General features: G+C 27.2%; 1 protein-coding gene across 1 annotated transcript; it reads left to right on the forward strand.

Moving 5' to 3' along the window:
• The first annotated feature begins 10,839 nt into the window (after nucleotides 1-10,839).
• Nucleotides 10,840-14,198, forward strand: LOC137822791 (pumilio homolog 15-like). Its single transcript, XM_068627790.1, has 5 exons — nucleotides 10,840-11,814; nucleotides 11,957-12,119; nucleotides 12,808-12,971; nucleotides 13,072-13,330; nucleotides 13,437-14,198. The coding sequence occupies exons 1-5, from the start codon at nucleotides 11,030-11,032 to the stop codon at nucleotides 13,545-13,547; spliced, it is 1,482 nt and encodes a 493-aa protein (XP_068483891.1). The 5' UTR covers nucleotides 10,840-11,029; the 3' UTR covers nucleotides 13,548-14,198.

Below are 14,198 nucleotides of genomic sequence, written 5' to 3' on the forward strand. Positions count from 1 at the left end.
GAGTACATTTGTTTTACTATTTTTATGTTTTCTGGTTAGTTGATCTCACTCACCTTAAGTGAAGGTGCTACTCAGTTGCTGAGCAACACACTAGCAAACTGTTAGAGCCTTAATCTGATTAGGATATAGTTAATAGGTTACTTTTTAGTTGAAAAGTAAAAGGTGCTAAACCAATTTGATGAATTACTTGTTGAATATATGTAAAAGAACTCATTTCTTTTATTGCTATCCATCTTTCACTCAATTTTGAATAAAAAATATTTTAGGTAACCATTTCATTTTTTTTTCCACTAGTTTCTTCTTTTACTAAATAACTAATTTCTTTGGTGGAATCTACCTCAGACTTTATTTTAGAAAGACTAGAGCTTGAATTGGCTCGAGTAGTTTCCTAGAGTTACGAACAACACTTGAGCACGAAAGTCACCTATTCCCAAGGTCATGCATTCACTGGGTACATAAACTCTCATTGATGAAGGTTTTAAAATAATCTGACACAAAATCTTGTGTTTTAATAATAAAATTAATTTTTGATATCAATATGCCTTTTAAATATTGATATCAAAGTAATATTTAATTCTTTTTCCATAGCCTCTATTTGCTTCAAGGGTTCTAGTGTTGTAGAAGAAGGATGTGAGGAATGTCTATAATTTTGATTAAGGGATATGCCGGTAAGGGAGAGAGTGGATTCGTGTGTATAGAAATTTTACTTTTCCTTCTCATGTGTAAAGATTGGAAAGGGAAACCACCACATAGGATGGTGGTGTTTTTTCATTTTATCCTTACTTTTTTCTTTGTCATTCATGCAATAATATATAGAATAATACCTTTTGTTTCTATTATTTTTCGATTATATTGTATGATATTTTATATTTTGTTCTATATATTTTTTTTATAAATAAATTTGTTGTACAATTCACTCTACATATAATATTTTTTTATTATAAAATTTCTGTATAATTATGTATTTACATACAATCTAATTCAATGAAAAGAAAAGATTTTCAAAATGTATAAATAAATATAATGGTAAATTTTTGTATGCTTAGATAATATTATTTTTACAATTTTTTTCATGTTTCAACAATATTAAATAACTTGTATTTTTTTCGAAAATAATTATTTAATAGTACCAAAATAAATTATTCCATGGTACTAAAGATAATTTATAATATTTTAATTAACTCAATCTACACAAAATACTTCATATTTTATTATTAAGATATTTTTAAATACAAAGGTAAATTTGTAAACTTATATTTTACACATTTTAAACAAATCGAAAAAATCTTCTCAGAACCACCATATTACTCACCAACTTCAATCAACTTTTCTCACAAATTCACTCTAATATATCAAAATTTAAACACACTCACTTTCTTCACAATTTTCTCTCAAATCCTCATTCATCTATTCCATCAAATCATCACACATCCCCTCCCCAATTCAAACACAATATTTAATAGATAATGTTATTGTTTATGTTATGGCAAAGTGGATTTTGAATTGTGTGAAACTTTTGTGATTTACAATTTCTTCTTGGTTCACTTAGCATCTTATGCAACTTCAAACATGTTGACCCAATTATACATCAACACTATCTAGAACTTTAACATTAGCATTTTCACCATCTTAACTCTAATCACATTCATTATGTTTTTCAGTAATAACAAAAGGGGATAATGGAGATGTTCTAGTATTCTTTTCCACACATTTGACATTTGTAAGGAGTTGTGTCCCTTCTAAGATTTGTTCGATTAGAATTCTCATATGACTTTCTTAACTCTTTGGTTGTTCATACATCTTTTTGTACTATGGTAGCATGATTTCATCATATTCAATTTTAAGCCACATGACCTTAACTCACCTTAGTTTTTGTTTCCACAACCACAAAGGCTATTGTCATGTACTGAACTGGTCATTCGGATCTCTAATAACAACAACTAGAAATTACTCACTAAACTTTGTTTTTAGGTGACTCCTATCAACCCCAATCAACGGTGGAATGTAGACTTAGGATGTGTTTGATTCAAGGTGAGTTCTCTACACGAGGATGGAAAAGAGTGGATGATTTGTGTTTAGGAAATTGAGCCGATTTGGCAACTGAGCCACAAAATAGCAAGAGGGCAAACAAAGTAACAAAAAAAATATTCATTTCATTTTTAGAAATCAAATTATTTATAATTTGAAACAAATTCCGAAATTCCAAACTACCCTGTATCCAATAAATACCTAAAATTCTCAATAATAATCCAAAATCCCCTACACGATTAGTTACAAATGCTTTTTGAAAAGCATTTGCCGCAATAGGACGGGTGAAATCCAAACACATGTAGAAACTACTTAGTTAGAGTTGTAAAGTGAGTGACTGACATTTCCAATTTATTTACACATGTATTTGTCACACAACTTCACCTTAACTCTACTTCATATGACCACAATTGTGAAAACTATTTCATTTCATTACATACTACTCTATCTTTTGTAATTAACTTAACATTTTTAGTCTTGCAAATTATAATCCTTGTAGAACAATTAGATATGAACTTACCAATTATATCATTGTAGAACAATTACATATGAACTCACCAATTAAATCCTTGAATGTCATCTCTACAATTGTTACTTCTTATTTTGTTGAGTAGAATTTCATCCACTCACTTATAATTGACACTTGTGTTATTGAAAACCCTACCACGTGTTATTTAGCAGAATTATATACCTAGTTTACATTAAGTCAAGAAAAAGTATTTCTTTTCTTAGAAAATAAAATAAGTATTTTTTTCTCTTAGAAAATAAGCTAGACTAGAACCTATATTAAACATATTTAGTTAGAAAATGTTAAACTATGAATATTATTATTTTTTAAATTTTAACCTGTCAATTTATTTTGAAAAATATACATAAATATTTATTATTATTATTATTATTATTATTTTAAATATATTATAACATATAAACTATATTTATTTTCTTTTTAAATGTTAAACATATTCATCTATAAAGTATACACACTTTTAGTTAATTTTATTGAAATATAAATTTATGTCTCATTTAGATTACTTATTACATAATCCGCTTTTGAACAAGTTACACTAATGTAGTATTAAACTTTTTTTTAAATATAAAACTTTCAAGTTGGGCATCACTATACAACTTGACATTCTAGCTAGACTGACATCCCAAGTAACAACAATTATCTACCATCACATGAAAAAAGTATTATTAAAAGAGAAAAGATAAAGAAAGAAAATATGAAAAATATATATGGAAAATTAGACTAAAACTCATACGTTAACGACATATACATTTTCATAAAGAACTTTAAGAATAGACTAAATGGAAGCCTATTATACCAATGAAATGAGCCTCTATGAATAAATCATAAGTTAGCAAACATATGCGCACACACATTCCCTTCACAAAAGATATGAGTAACCATAAACCTTATTTTCCCACAGTAATTAAGACAAGTGTTACACCGATTACGAAGTATCCACGGAACCTTAGTCCTAGCAGTAAATGCAACACTAACCAAGGCAGAATCACATTCAAGTCATACATTAGTAATACTCATCTTTTGAGTTTCCTCCACAACATATATAACTCCATAAAACTCAACAACTAAAACAATTTGAACGTCAATAAACGCAGAAAAATCACCAATAAACTCTCTCATACTCTCACGAAAAATACCTTCACACTAGTAACAAGACCAAGATAACCCATAGTCGTATCATTAATGTTATTTTTAACACAGTCTAGTAAAGAAAACTCTCATCTAACTGGAAGAGGATGAAGAACTTTACCACCATGATAAGTTAGATGTTTAACATACATATATTTTACCTTTATCTTCATGTTAAACTATTATAAAGTAAGTCTTTATACATATTTGTAAGTCACACCTGTATTTTTTTACATCTTCGGTCAAATTTTAAAATTGTCTTCATAGGTAAAAAATGTTTTTAGACCTTATACTTTAACTAAGAAAATATGGAAATAAAAATATGAAAATAAAACTTATGTCATTGAGGAATATTGTTTCAACTTTTATCAATGTTGTGTTGGCTTCTTGTTAAGTAATATACAACTAATTTTTTTAAAAAAAATACAAAGTAACTATTATAGAAACAATTTACAAAAGGAGTTTATAAAGTGTGAAATTTTGAACAAGAAGGTGAGAAAAATTCTAGTTCATAAAACCATATTATTAAATTATTATGTCTTGTAAATATTTGAAGTAATTATGAGATCATTAAAAAAAATTTAATTTATATCACTACAAGAAAATCATAAAATATAAACCAATTTTATAGACAAAAAATAATTAGTTGCTATAGTAACTAAATTAGAGACCATTACTAACCAAATTTTTGGTTTCTAAATTAGTTTATATTATTGTTAAATGGTTTCTAAATTGATATTTAATTAACAACCAAAGTTTTTGCTACCAATTTAGAATCTAAATAATTGGTAGTTAAAACCTTGGTAGGTAATTAGATATCAATTTAGAAATTATCTAACAATAATAGAAACTAATTTAGAAACCAACCAAAAATATTTTTAGTTTCTAAAATGGTCTGTCATTTAGTTACTATTGCAACTAATTATTTTTTGTCTTGGTTTCTATTTCATGATTTTCTTGTAATGTATATACGGAAGATTGTATCCTATAAATTTATTTATTTATTTCACTCACTTATTATAAATGTTATTTTTCACTTTATATGTTTCTTATATTCCAAAATAAACTTTCATGTTAAGTTTGTTAAATAATTTAAATTTTTTCCCTTCAAAGCACCATTTAAATGGTAAATAAATTTGTAAGAAAAAATATTTCCAAGACCATGTTTATATAAATAAAAGTAATATAAGACGTGTGAGAAAGTAAAATTAATTAAAAGTATACTTTTTTTATAATACTTCAATATGTACTTTTAAATATTTGTAAATAACTACAGATTTATTTTTTAAAATATATTTAAAATCACAAAAAATTTAAATTTAACACGCAAACAAGGCACATTTTTTTCTATCTTTAACTAATAAAAAGTATGATTATAAACATTCGAGATTTGAATGTTTAAATTCATAAGTATATATTAGTTATTTAGCAATATATTTATACAATAATGTTTTCTCATATGTTACATGACAGCGAATCAAAATTATTTCTAGTAAGAAAATTAACATTTTATACTTTTAATCCATTGGACATGGATAGTTATATTACTTAATATAATTATAATCAATAGTTTTCATTATTTCAACATTCAAATTGTTAAAACAAAAAAAAATTGATAGTTTAAATAAAACACATGTATGAGATTTTTTTTTTAATTCTATTTCTAAATAGCGGTTCAATTTTTCTTCCCATGAAAAATAAATTATATTGATTAAGATAATAATAACTAGGATAATTTCATAATTTGAATATTCATATTGACAACAACATAATATTTCTTATTTAAATGGAGAACTTTTCAATATCTATTTTGATTTCGTAGCATAAATAATGTATAATAATAATTTAATATAAGTTATAAAATAAAAATCACATTTAAATCATAATATAATATATTTTTGTTTTGGATAAATTACTTTTTATTTATTTATGGGGTCCAATCTGCAGTCTCTATTTTTTTTTCTAGTTGTGGCTCCAAATCCAATTAATTCAACGATTTCCCGAAAAAAATGTAAAGTTCAGTAGAATATTAATAACGGTATCATAAAAATAAATACTAATTATAGTTTATAATTAGTTATAATTTAGGTGAATCCAAAAAAACAACAGAAAATTGGTGGAAGAAACCTACACCCTTAAGGGATGAACAATAAAACCAGAATTATAAATAATATAGAAAAAAAAAAACTTAATAGAGCTCACTCTTGATACTATACTCAGTGGTAACATCAAATACTTTAACCCTATTTAGTATGTTGATTTTGCTTTATATAAATGAGATCTAAAATAAATTTAAATTAATAAAACTTTTTTTTGTATATATATAAATAATTAAAATAAATTTGTAATCTACTCGTAAATTTTTAAATAAACATTGTTTAATAGTAAAATAGTGAACCGCCACTATAATTTGGCATTTCTATATAATATTCATGTATCTATTTCATTATTTACACCAAATTTATTTATTATAAATTAAACAATAATTATTTTTTAAGAAACTAACTCTTTTAAAGTGAATATAAAATGTGTTCAATTATTTATTAAATATATTAATTAAACATATGTATACTAAACATTATAACTAGTAGAAGATCTTGTTAGTCACTTTTTGGACATTAGTTATGTAACACCCAAAAAAAAATACAACTAACTATTACAATAGAAGTTCTAACGATTTTCATACAAATTTGGATTTTTTCAAAATATTCTTATTACAAGATTATGGCTCATAAGAATACAAATATTTACATACAATATAAGGGTTAAAACACCATAAAGCCTTCCAAGACCTCCTACATCTGTATGATTATCTGCTTGTATACGTATTACAATCATCGCAGTTCAAACACAACAAGAAAAACAAGAGTAAGCTAGTGAAAAAAAAATTATAATATACACAATTAAATCAAAAGAGAAAATCAAATTACAAGGATCAATTTCTCAATTATTCAATCTTCTTCAAATCCCAGCATAAACACAATCACATAAATCTCACATGGATCTACACATCCAAGATATTCAACAAACATAATAACATCTGACGCCTTCCAGAAGACTTGTATTAAGTAAGTCTTACCAAAGTCTAACACCTGATCCAAAGATTACCAGCGAATCCAAGGATCAGGGTAAGTTCAATACAACTCAAACCGTGCATCTCATATGTCACGGTGTGCATGAACTCTCCCATTAACTTCTCACCACCTGATATCTTAGTCTATGTGACTTAGATCATCATAAGCTCGAAGATCTCCGTTACCACATAGGCATCAATACTTAATACACAATAAACATCAGTCCATACATTATCCAAAATGTATGAATTCAATTCCATATCATTTTCATCATACAATATCATCCAAAACACGATTCACAACATTCAAAAGTCTATTTAACATAAAAATAACATTTAAATACTAAACCATCAAAATCTAATATTTCTACAAAAAAAAAACAATTTATTTACGGTAGAATTCCATAGATAATGTATCCATAGGTAATTTAATATACTTTATTTTTAAAATTTTAATTTACAAATATTATTTTATGCCAATTATAATTAAAGTTAAAACTAAACTGCAACAAGTGGTACTCAAAGCCAAGTACCTTGAGAAATGTGCAAAGAAGCTTTAACCATTACATCAGTCAAGTTTTATTGTCATGTTATGATTATTATTATACTTATTAGTATGATTATCAATATTAATATAATTAATAAAATAAAAATTAATAATATTATTCATATATTAATTATTAAATATTCTTAATATTATTAAATATTCTTCTATACCTATATATAAAGGGGATTTCCCATTATAACCGCTTTTTGGTGTACACAATGTTCTTTCAATTCTACCCTTATTTAATATATATCATTTTATTAATACAATAAAGTATTTTGTCACTTCATATGAATTATTTTTTTAAATTAATATTAATGTACAATTTTTGTATGACTCCCCCACTCTTTTCTTAATTTCTTATTTTAAGGCAACAACATAGAGAAAGAGAGAGGATACTCTCACACATTTCCACATCAAATCTCACATATCAAATAAAATAACCTCCATTTTTAATCATTTTATGCCCTTCATTTTTTGTTTTTCAATTTTGACTCATCTAAAATTATTTTTGTATGTATATTAAATTTCTATTATCATAAAAATTGAGTAAAAGAGAAAAATGTGAATACAGGTGCATTTGCGCTTGTGTTTCCTCTAGTATTAATAATATTAGTAAATATTATTAATTATTATTTATTATTATTTATTATTAATTTTTTTAAATATTATTAATATAATACTAATTATATTATTTATATTATTATATTTATATTATTAATTTATAATATTAACAATATGTATACTTATTAGTTATGATTATTGTTATTTATTATTATTATTTATGAATATTAATTATGATTTTATAATTATTCATATTATAATAATATTTTTAATATTATGTATATATTTATTATGATAATAATTGGTAGATAATAGAGATTTGTCGGTGATGATAGTTTGTAGGTAATAGTTGGTAAGTAATAGAGATTCGTGAATAAAAGTTGATAGGTAATAAAATCCGTAGATAATAGTTGGTAGGTAATGTTGATTTACCCATGAATTCAAAATATGTGGGTAAATGTAATATCCGTAGGTAATGTTGTTCGTGAGTAATATCCATAGGTAATGTAGAATTTACCTACGGGTTCAGATCTGTACATAAAAATCTGTAGATAATAATGATTTTTTTTTGTAGTGTTTCTCAACTGACCCTCCTAAGATTGATAACTAAATCATACAGAAAAACAGATAATAAGAGATCTTTAGAATAAAAATGATTTTATTTTGCTCGAAAACCTGATAGGATAAAATGTTCCTTAATTCCTCAACTACAACGTGATGCGATGGAAAGATGGAGAGAGAAAAATACTTTGGTGTTGGGGAAGCTTCTGTATACTTTTAATTTTGTAAGTTCTTACAAGTTATCTATGTGAAATTAGAGATAAAAAGATCATTAGTAATGATTTTTTTTTATTACAACTGAACAAACTTCAACAATAACTTTTTTTTTATGATAATTTGTTGTATTTTATTCTTTTGCGATTAATAAAACGATAATGACTTTAATAATGAAAAATGACATATAAGCTAATGTTATAAAAATTTAAGACATTTTTAAAATTATGATATGTAATACTTGCGATTTTAAATTAAAATAATTATATTTTAATGATAAATATTATTATGTTCATCTTATCACTATTAAAAAATTATTAAATAAAAATAAATTTAAAAATAAAAAATAATTAATTATTTTATTAATTAAATTATATATTATATTTACTAAATTATATACTATTATATTATTAAAAATATTGATACATAAAATAGTTTCTAAATTTATAAATCAATTTTTAAAATATATTTAATTAGTTTATTTTTATCTGATTAACTACAAAAACTTTACAATATAAATTAGTTAATACTTAATTAATTAAATACTAATTTAAAAATTGTATTAATAATAAAAATTAATTTAGATATAAATTTTTTAAAATTAATTTTTATTTAATGATTTTTTTCTTTCTCATTATTAATTAGATATCAAAGCCCCCACAAAATTGTGAGTATTAAAACAATCAAATCATGTTTTAGGGACTCTGAGAATAGTATACAAGTAACGGATGCGATGATAAAGTTCATTATCATAAATTGAATGTTAAAAAACTAAAATGAATTATTTCAAATATTAAAAAAATAAAAAATAAATGAATATTAAAATTCATTTATTCTTGCAATAGGTAAAAATAATAGTTTTAATTTTACATGACAATGTTAGAGTTTGTAAATTTATATACTTATACTTAAAAGTATATTTAAGCTATTAAAAATATATGTAAGCAAGCTCACAAAAGCAGCAGGCGTTGTGATATTTAATTTAGGGACTGAAGGTAAAGACAAAATAAAAACAAAAATTAATAACGGCAATTAAAAAAGATGAATTAATATTAAAGTATACTTTTTATAAGAAAATAAAATATTTCCAATAAATAAGATTTAATATATGGATAAATATAACGTTATGATATATTTATTTTTGTTGTTGTATATATGCATATAGAAGATTTGAGAGAGAAGAAATAGTATTTTCCATATTCATTCATCTGATTTATGAGAATCAGGTATTCCAGCCCTAACCTTCCTCTGCCCAAAAAAAGAAACATTTTAGTCAACTGATTGACTATTTGCTGCAAATGTCCACCTTATGCAACTGGTTCAAAAGGTATCTGAAACACAAAGTAAATAACAGTGTTTTTTGCCATTTTTGGAGTACTTCTACAAAGAGACCAACTTTGTTCTGGAACTTGGATGGAGTGTTGACCCAAAAAAAAAAAAAAAAGTTAACCATGGAACACACACATGCATTTGGGTTTAAAAGGATATACTTTCACATAAATTTTAAAAATAACAAAGGAAACACTCACTCATTTAGGGGTTGAAATTTAATATATATTTGAAATATTCTAAAATAAAATAAAAACTATTTTTACATCACCAGTCAATCATATTTATAGTAATTTCATTAAAAAATGTTACTACTATTTTCAATATTAGTTTCAATAAAAAACTAATCTAATATACTACTAATAATGTCTAGTTTATAGAAAATTAAATTAAAAAATGTATTTAAAGATGGACAAGTATTGGTACTTTTATATTACTTTCTTTAGAAGAAAACATCCTACAATCAAATTATATATATGTATTTAGACAAAGTAGAAAATATACTATTTAAGAGTATGTTTATTAGATGATTAATTTCTATATTTCTTATGAAAAGATTATGAGTCATGTTATTTTGATAGGATAAAAAATATATTAAAATCACCAAATTGTATAATTTAGAAAAGGAAAAATTTGTAACATTTATTGTTATTATGGATTGAAAATAAGCAATTTCCAATTATAAAATAATTTCACACATAAGGGGTAATCTTAAAAAAAGAAAAAAAAAAGAGGGTGAGGTTATATAAGAAAAGTATGCATAAAGTTTTTTTTGACACATGGAGTTGAAGCAGTAGTTTTTTTGTTGTTTGTTGGGTTTTGTGGCATGTAATTTTACTATATATTGCATGCAGAACGGTACCCATTGGAAGACTCTCCTTACTCAGCTAAACAACACTGCCTCCTCACCTCCCACACTCTTCTTCTTCCCTCTTTCTCACCCTAATCCCTTTTTTCCTTTCACTTTTTCACCAAATAATAAAAATCCTTTATTCCTTCCTCTAAAACCCCTTTCTTTAAATCTTTTCCATTCTTTCATCAATTCCTTTGCTCCCCAATGATGTCGCAACGATCATCATCTGCATTTCACAATGATCACTCACTTACCTCGTCTTCCCAACAACCTCCGGAGCTGTCTCGCTTTTTTTCGCAAACCCATAACCCTTCTCAAACCCTAGAAGATGCTTTTTCTCGTCTTTCTGTCTCCGCGTCTTCTTTCAACTACCCACATTCTGATTTTGTTGCTGATACTCCTTATGGCATCAATGGCCCCTCTCACCCTTGTAACACTTGGGCTGGTGGGATTCCTACTTCTCAGTCTTCCCATCTTTGGCACCCCACATTCACTGTCAATAATTATTCTCATCACGGTGATGAGTTTTTATGTTCCAAACTATTGACGAGACAAAGCGAAAATCCCACATTCAGTGGTGTTTATCCTGTTGTACCTTTCTCCAATGGGATGATGTCGCAGAAGACCCCTAATGCTGGTTTCTTGAATGGGTTGTTGAGTGGGAAAAGTTCTAATATTCTGGGGTTTAGTAGGGATGAAAGACGCCTCCGATGGTTTAATAACTTTCGCGGTTGCGTTCTGATGTTGGCTATGGATCAACATACGTGTAGGACTTTGCAGGAGACTTTGAGAACATTGACGAGAGAGGAGTTTGACATCATTTTCTTGGAGCTTATTAATCACGTGACTAATTTGATGGTTGACCCCTTTGGGAATTATGTTGTTCAGAGGATGATGGAACTTTGTAGTGAAGAGCAGCAGACTCAGATCGTTTTAAGAGTGACTCAGTGTAATTTTCAGTTGGTCAGAATTTGCCTGAGTTCCCATGGGTATTACTGTTGTCTCTTCCTTTTTTAAGAATTTTGTCAGTTTACTCTAGCTTTTTTTATTTTGTTTCTTGTATGTGAAAAGGCTGCAATAAAGTGGTCTTTTGTTTTTTTTAATCGAAGTGAGTTTGTTTTTGTTTTCTAGAACCCGGGCCGTTGAGAAATTATTGGAGCATCTAACCTCCCAGGAGCAAAGAGATCGTGTTATGTCAGCTCTTAGTCCTGGTGCTGCTATATTGGCAAAGGACGTGAGTGGTCATCGCGTGATTCTGCATTGTCTAAAACAATTCCCTAGAGAAGACAATGAGGTAATGTTTGTTCACGGTTTGTTTTCTTATGTACTTTATCTTAAATTACACATTCATTTTCTTTGCAAATAGCAACTGTGGAAACCATATGGAAAAGTTTTGTATGATGCTAAGGCTAGACATTTGATTCTCAGAATGAACTATATTTAAATGATTTGAGTCTATCTCTGTGTATTCTGGGACAGCAGATTTTTTTCACTCCTGTGTGATTATTTCAGAGCACTCTGAATTTTATGCCTTTTATGTTTTCTTAGTAGGAATTTAACTTATAATTTGACTTTTATGTTGAAAGTTGTTTTCTTGGTTTTTGTTGATATGGTTATATACACCTTCAATAAATAATTACTGTAACTTTGGATGCATGTTATGTTTCTTTTACCCCTTTGGTAGATCTTAATTATAAGTTTCTTAGTAGGAATTTAAGTTTATGTTTACTGAATTAGTCTGTATAAAGATCTTTATGCTACCTTATTATAATTAATTTTAAGAAGTTTTGTTTTTCCTTAATTCATATCTTCTTAACTGATCAGCCCTGTTTAGGAGTTATGGAAATGAGATAGCTGTCGTGTAAGCCTCACTATTCTATTTTGTTTACAGAAATTCAAAAGAAATTTATATTTATTATCGAGGTACTTTGATATGGTATTCCTGGCTTCATGAAGTTTTGATTGTAGACTTTTTTCCACAGAATCTTCTGAATGTTGTGGCAAACAAGTGCTTTGAGATTGCAACAGATAAAACTGGGTGTTGTGTGCTGCAGCCATGCATTAACCATGCACAAGGAGAAATAAAAAAGAAGCTGATAGCTGCTGTCATGTTATACGCTTCACTCTTGGCGGAAGACTGTTACGGGTCTCTTGTTGTCTTCTGTATTATGTTTTTTCTCTTTTCTGGTTAATGAATTTTAATGTGCTTAACTTTTACTGTTTCTTTTATGTTTCCTGTTCGGCAGCAACTATGTTGTGCAACATTTATTGTCTTTGGGAATACCAGGGGTTGCAGAATCTCTATGGAGACAGCTTGAAGGAAGATTTTTCTATCTGGCCTGTAACAAATATGGGAGTAATGTAGTGGAGAAGTTCTTTCAAGACTCGGTTGAACCGTATTCAACATATATTACTTTGGAGTTGCTCCACAATCCAAATGTTCCAATGCTTCTTGTGGATCCATATGGGAATTATGTCATCAAATCAGCATTGTCATCAGTTAGGGTCAGTGAACTCAAACACTTTGGATTTTGTAATATTCATGTTTGTGGATTAATTTTCCATAATGGTAGTTTGCCCTTTTTCTAGTTATTGATGTTTGACTTTGCAGGGTCATGTTCGGAATGCCTTGGAGCAACTGATAAAAAAAAATTCCTTGATGATGCAGAGCAACCTCTTTGGCAAAAAGTTACTTGCTTGGTTTAATAAGGGGAGAATATAAACATGCCTTACAGTGACTTTGTATAGTTCAAAAGACAAGTCATTGCACAAGGGGTTGCACTTGCGTGTCTCCATTGTCTGTCTGTTTTGTTCCATTACTGTCGTAACAAACATTGTTTATGTCTTGGGCTGTGTTAGTTTTGTAGTTTATTTAGTTCTTTTCAATTTTGTCACCTTGCATTTAGATTGGACTACAGAGTGGACTATATTGGACAATTCTCTGCTGTATAGATTACTTCACACCTGCATCAGGGCTGAAGCATGTGATGAAACAAACTGATAATCTGAAACTGTACTCGTGTTGTTCCTCTGTATGACATGTTCAATAAATGAATCCTGAGGATAATTTTGCTTAGGGGGCAGTACTGCGGTAGCTCTTTTCTACGAACCTCCAACAAAGATGACAAATGCTTGCAACATACTTTTTAGGCATTTTTTTTCTCAATAAAGGGATTTAATTCCTCACATCTCTTTATCTGTCATTTAGTATACTCTTACTATGAGAGTAATTAGTCTTTTTCCTATTGAGTTAGAATTTTAAAAGGACTGTTTTGGGATAGAGAAAGTTTTCCCATTCCTTAAAATATTTGGATGAATGTATGACTTGTAATTTTTTTTAACACAACATTACACTGAGCACATCTGGATCACC

This window comes from Phaseolus vulgaris, chromosome 9 (genome assembly GCF_000499845.2).
Source record: "Phaseolus vulgaris cultivar G19833 chromosome 9, P. vulgaris v2.0, whole genome shotgun sequence".
Taxonomy (NCBI): domain Eukaryota; kingdom Viridiplantae; phylum Streptophyta; class Magnoliopsida; order Fabales; family Fabaceae; genus Phaseolus; species Phaseolus vulgaris.